Source organism: Lytechinus pictus, chromosome 10 (genome assembly GCF_037042905.1).
Source record: "Lytechinus pictus isolate F3 Inbred chromosome 10, Lp3.0, whole genome shotgun sequence".
In the NCBI taxonomy this organism is placed as follows: domain Eukaryota; kingdom Metazoa; phylum Echinodermata; class Echinoidea; order Temnopleuroida; family Toxopneustidae; genus Lytechinus; species Lytechinus pictus.
Genome location: NC_087254.1, coordinates 28872355 through 28878354, shown reverse-complemented (window position 1 = coordinate 28878354; position 6000 = coordinate 28872355). Strand labels below are relative to the sequence as shown.

At 36.1% G+C, this 6000-nt stretch overlaps 1 protein-coding gene across 1 annotated transcript in view; it reads left to right on the top strand.

Annotated features, from left to right (window-relative positions):
- Positions 1–1710: 1710 nt before the first annotated feature.
- Positions 1711–6000, top strand: part of LOC129269423 (serine/threonine-protein kinase SMG1-like) — a 64377-nt gene continuing 60087 nt past the window's right edge. The window contains exons 1-5 of the mRNA XM_064105743.1: positions 1711–2225; positions 2924–3021; positions 3849–3976; positions 4786–4870; positions 5359–5592. Coding sequence (XP_063961813.1) covers positions 3004–3021; positions 3849–3976; positions 4786–4870; positions 5359–5592 — 465 coding nt within the window. The 5' untranslated portion in view covers positions 1711–2225; positions 2924–3003. The remainder of the gene's footprint in view (positions 2226–2923; positions 3022–3848; positions 3977–4785; positions 4871–5358; positions 5593–6000) is intronic.

Sequence of the window (6000 nt, the reverse complement as noted above, 5' to 3'; positions counted from 1 at the left end):
TTAAAGCCTTTTCTGAGAAGAAAGTGTTATGTGGTTTTCAACATTGCTCTACTGAGGTTCAGGATTTCTCGAAGGATTGGCAGAATTAATCCTGTTATCAATAGAAGTACATATAGGCTCCTTGAACTCAAAATCATGTTCATCAGTGAAACAGACTGGTAATTCTATATACCTCAGTCACATTTTCTCTCTGGTGGCTGTATGGTGAGTCGAAAACAGTCGTTTTAACATTCGGTGTAATAGCTACACGTATATAGGTGGTTTGAATAAAACGACCGTTTTACGGCCGCTGTAGAGCAAATGTGACTGCAGTACAAAAGATGCACAATTTTCTTATCCAATCACAAGGTTAGTGGAACACTGCTTCACCAGTAGGGGTATCATTCAGGTAGCACCAAAGATAGCACTTAACACATAATCACCAATTTGGTTACTCTTCAGTGCACTTTGACCTCCCAGAAAAGGATCGGACTCTGACTTGAGATCCCGGGGGGGCCACTTCCATTCACGAGTGGATACCATGCGCGACCATGAGATCTCAAAAAGCACCCTAAACACGTATTTTCCATATTCTGAAAATGCACCCCTTAACAAGTATTGGCGTGTGAAACCCTACCCTTAACAAGTATTGGAACCAAAACGATACTATTGGCAAGTATTCCCTGAATTGTACCCCTAAACAAGTACAGCGATATTTCAAACGCGGACGTCGGTCGTCGATTTTACCTTTACCTTCATCATTGGGTTTAGTACAGCCCAACTTGCGCAAATCGTACTCTAAACACGTAGTGTTGACTCCTGGGGCAAAAAGTACATCCTTTATAAAACATTTTAGTCTTATTTGTTTATACCCTCGCAAATTTGACCCTAAACACGTAAATTTCCTAGCGAAATAGATACCCTTTTTTTCATTATTTTAGTGTTTTTGACACCCTTATTACGTTACGTACGTAACGTGCCCTACCTTGAAAAAGACATCCCTTTTACTTGTTTTTTGGTCGCGCATGGTATCCACTCGTCAATGTAAGTGGCCCCCCCCCCCGGGCTTGAGATGCTACAAAGACAAAATATTAACAGATCATTATACAGCCAATTGTTGATGCTCTCAAGGTCTTATATACAGATGGCAAACTTCCTCTGGTCTTAGTTGAGCACTGTTTTCCATCCATCAAGTGACTAGTTATGGATAACAGAGCTCTTATGATCTGTAGTCATCAGGTATATATATGAGCCATCGGAGACTCCTTGATGTACAGAGGGTTTCTTTTCTTTCTTTTTTTTGCTTAGATTTGGCGCTGTATGACTGATAGGTGGCATTTTTTGTGATAATCCCTCTTGGTCTTTCCATCGTTCCCCCAGAAGCAGTGTCTTGGCCAAGATGCCACCTTATGCTCCTGTGGTTGTGATCAATATCCCTTGCTCTACTTCGACATTGTGGTTTTCTTTCTCTGTAATAATCATGTTGTCAGTGTCTCACCATAGGATGCTTGTGTTGGTCTCTAGATGCATATTAAAACTAATACATTATTAATAAAAGAGCAGTGTTCATCCGGTCTATTGTACCTGCAGGCCCCCACCTGTACTGACATACCTGCTTGTCTGGCTCCTACTTTATGGCAATGGGCAGTTTACCCTAAGAAGAAGAACAACAATAGGTCTTCCATAGCTGACTTTGTATGTTGCAGTTTCTTCTTTAGGTCGCTGAATATAATTTCAGATCTGTTGTTTAATCTTTTTATGCATCAATATCCATGTGAATCCTCTTACATGGCATGTTGAATACATCTTTAATGTTCACATCATGGTCATCCACCCTATCCATAACCAAATAGTAACAAAATAACATCACATAGTGAAACATGTGTCTTTTTTTTTTACATGAAAATCCTAGCATTATATATCTTCATGTTCATCCTGATATTGTGAAAATCCATTATGTATGCCTAACTCCTTTGTAATTATTATGTCTTCAAAATTCATCTGTCATTGTGTGCATGGTACATATATATGTCTACCGTGGTTGATTACAAAAATATCATGAGTGACAGTCGAAAATTGTTATAATTGCACTTCTCAAGGTGATAAACAGTTTATAAGCATAAAAATTCCCATTCGGATTTAACCATGCTGTACTTTTATTTTGCCTTTGCAGGACACTGTGGACATTATAGTCGGTTGGTACATTGACACAACCCAGAAGGAAGCCCTTTTGAAGTACTGTGAAGGTAATAAGTATTCTATTGCATTTGTTAATTTTAGTCTAGAAAATTGTATGAACCACAAATATCTTTTAATATGGAGTTACCCATAAATATCAAGGAATATGGAGTTACCCACAATTATCTAAGAATCTTATATTGCCTACAGATATCATTAGTCTACAAAAAATAATTTGACCACAAATATCTTTAAAACAGTATGAACAGTAATTTTAGGAAATATATATATATGTGCAAACAATGATATTACTAGATCTAATATTACCCATAGATACATGTACCTAGAAAACGGTATCACACAACGCTTTCTAGGAAACAATATCACCCAAAACAATCAAGGAAATGATATCACCCAAAACTACCTAGGAAATGGTATTATCCGCTAATATAGCTAAGAAATATTACCACAAATATCTAATGATATGATATTCTTCACAAATTGCTTTACAGCCATGAACTTTGTATCCAATTTTATTCTTAAATTAATGAAGGATTATAGAATGAACAATGAAAAGGGATTTACTCATAATTATGTTGATTGTATGAATTTCGATAGCCTTAAGTACCAACAACTTTGAAAATGATTTTAAAAAAATTTATCACTATCATTGTATTTTAAATTAGTTTGGAAATATGCTTTGTACTGTAATTATTTGGTGATTAATGTTTTCAAGTTTCTTATTGTTATTGTCTGAATTTGGCAGACTCACTGTCAAGTTTCAGTCGCTTCTGGCAAGCTGACCTTGGTTTCTCAGCGAATTTACTGAGCCAATTCCTTGAAGATATGGAGGCATATGCTGAAGTAAGTTACCAAAATTGATCTGCATGCTAAGGAAATAAACCCCTTCTCAGTATAAAAAATAGGATTTTTATGTGTTTTTAGAGATCTCTCACAGTGATTTTGAAAACCATGGTTGACCTGGTGATGAAATAGAAAAAACAACAACTGCATGTTAGATAAGTACTGATGAATCTCTTTACAAGAAAATTAAAGTATTTCTTTTTTTCACTGGAACTAAGCCCTGTATTACAAAGCTTAGCTATTGATCATAGAGCAAATCCTGTGATTGATTGCACTGACCACAATGCACAATCAATCATAAAATCAGTTGTAAGACTGGTTGCTAAGCTCTGAGTACACCCTACATTCTGGGGCATGGGGTGGGTCCCACACATCTGTTGATTTCCTTCATAATGATATTACTTACGTTCAGGCTACACAAATATGAGTGATGATATGGGTTTCAGAATTAGCCCATGTTGCAATGAATCATCGTTGACAGGCCATGAAACCTACAATGTATTCCTTAGAATCCTTCATCCAACTGACCACGGGTCTATTCATGTAATGTGAGGCGAAAATGCTGGTGGTAATAGAACAGGGGTCCGTTGCAGAAAGAGTTGCGTTTAAACGCAAGTCAAAAAATCAATCGCAAGTCCAAAATGCGTGCTGTTGATTGGTTGAAAATCAAGTTACGCATGATTTTTAGAGTTGCGTTTGATTGCAACTCTTTCTGCAACAGGCCCCAGATCAAATAGAAAATATAAGAAGTGGTTGTAGAGCAATATTTGATTTACTAATTGTGTAGCCCTGTAAAGTTACATGATAAATTGTTTACCCCTTCGTAGGATTACCACCAGCAAACGCAGGCCTCCGGGGTCAGAAGTGGTTCTGCTCCTCCAAGGAATGATGTTTATGATAACGATGAGATCCTAACACCAGATGTCTGTAAAAGCAAGATACTCTCACTTCTAAGGTAAACACCATTTCCTCCCTTTCAGTATCTATTTGTAACAATTGCAGCCAAACCTGCCTCACCAACTGTATAGAACAACCACCTGTCCATAAAGATCACCTAGGGTCCTTTTCATAAAACTAGTTACAATAACAAATTTACAATAACAGTTATGAGCTTCTGAAATCCTTCAATCTGATTGGCTGATAGTAAATTTATTCTAGAAATCTTGCATTTGTTATAACAAGTCTTTATGAAACAGGACCCTGCTTATAAGATAAGTATTTGTGTGTGTCTCCCTTAGATGGTCTTTATGTACAGGTTCATTATATAAAGATGATCTTATTCCTTGACTTATTATTTTACACTTACTGTATCAGGGGCCTGTTGCAGAAAGAGTTGCGTTTAAACGCAAGTCAAAAAATCAATTGCAACTCCCAAATGCACGCTGTTGATTGGTTGAAAATCAAGTTGCGGATGATTTTTAGAGTTGCGATTGATTGCAACTCTTTCTGCAAGGGGCCCCTGAAGACTCTAAGCATTCTACAATAAGTAGTATGTAATTAAATGATTGAAGGATTTATTGTGCACTACAGCAGTTACCCTCTGTGAATTTCGAGGAACTAATTCATAAAAAGTGATGCACATTACATCTGAAACTTGTTCTTGTGAGAAAAAAAATCATGAGACAATTCCCAATGTAAAAACAAACAAGCCACTCCCTCAAAGAGAATAGCATTCTATTTAGTCAAATCTTTTGTTGAATTACCTTATGTGCGCTGTAACATGTTTAAAATTTGATATTTTACTATGATTTTCATTACATTCAGGGTATATACGACAGTGGTGAAGTGTCTTGACAAGGAGTTTGTTCCAGTCAGTAGTCCTCCCATCACAGTAGAATACATTTCCCAGGTATGATATAGCCCACTCTTAAAATATGGTGGATGTTGTCATAGCATTGATGGAACCAACTTTAGATTAACTTGAACTTTACATGTACCATGGTCACACAAAGTGAGATAAAACCCAACTTTTGTATGTGAGACAATCGCCCCACTTATGCTTATAGATATGAATTGATAACACATCAAGCAAAAGACAAGTAAAAATATGTTAAAATATCCAGTTGCACAGAGTAACCAATGACGATTTTATCCATACAACTCTGGACAAATTATTTTGCAATAACCCTTTTCAACAATATAAGTGGTATTAAGCTTGCCTGTAGCTTTATTTGTAACTGTTATTAAACAATACATTTCAAGACAAACCTGATATCTTTCATCATAATATTTTCAATAATATATTACTTTTAATTCGTTTTGAACATCAATTTTGCTTTAAGCTTAGATATTGAAGTATGAAAGTTCTTTCATCAAATTAAAACTGATGTTCCGCAGGTTTTGAGTGGAATACCCAAGTGTGCCAGGATCTTGATGTCTGATTCCTCCGACCCAGCCCTATCCCACATCACAACCAAGTGCCTGATTGTCATCCTAGATTGTATCCAAGATAACCTCCCCAAATGCAAACATGACCTCTTCACCTATGCCCTTTCGGAGGTTGAAAGGATGATTGAGTCTGAGCAAAAACCCGCCTCAGATTTAGTGCTTTACATGACTTTGTTGTACAAGGTAATTTGGACATTTTTATCTTACATAATCAACGGTGTCAGTAGGTTATTATTTTATGATAATTTTTTTCTCAAGGGCATTGAACTCATTAAAAAATTATTAGTTTACCATATATTGATTATACCAGAATGACAATATCGTTAAAGACATATATATCCCACAAAATGAAAACAATGGTGCACACTCAAAGAATTATAAAATCTAGAAGAGATATGAAAATAAAATCAATTTGGTCAAATGATACTGTCTTAGGCATTCAAGGTAGTGTTACTAGTCCCTTTCATGATTAAATTAAATATGGTGAGGCACTGTGTCTGGCAAATTTGCTTGTGGTTTTGTATGTAATTGAGGTAATTGAGAACCTGCAAAGTTTTGATTTACACCAGTTATTTAATTCAATGACCAAAT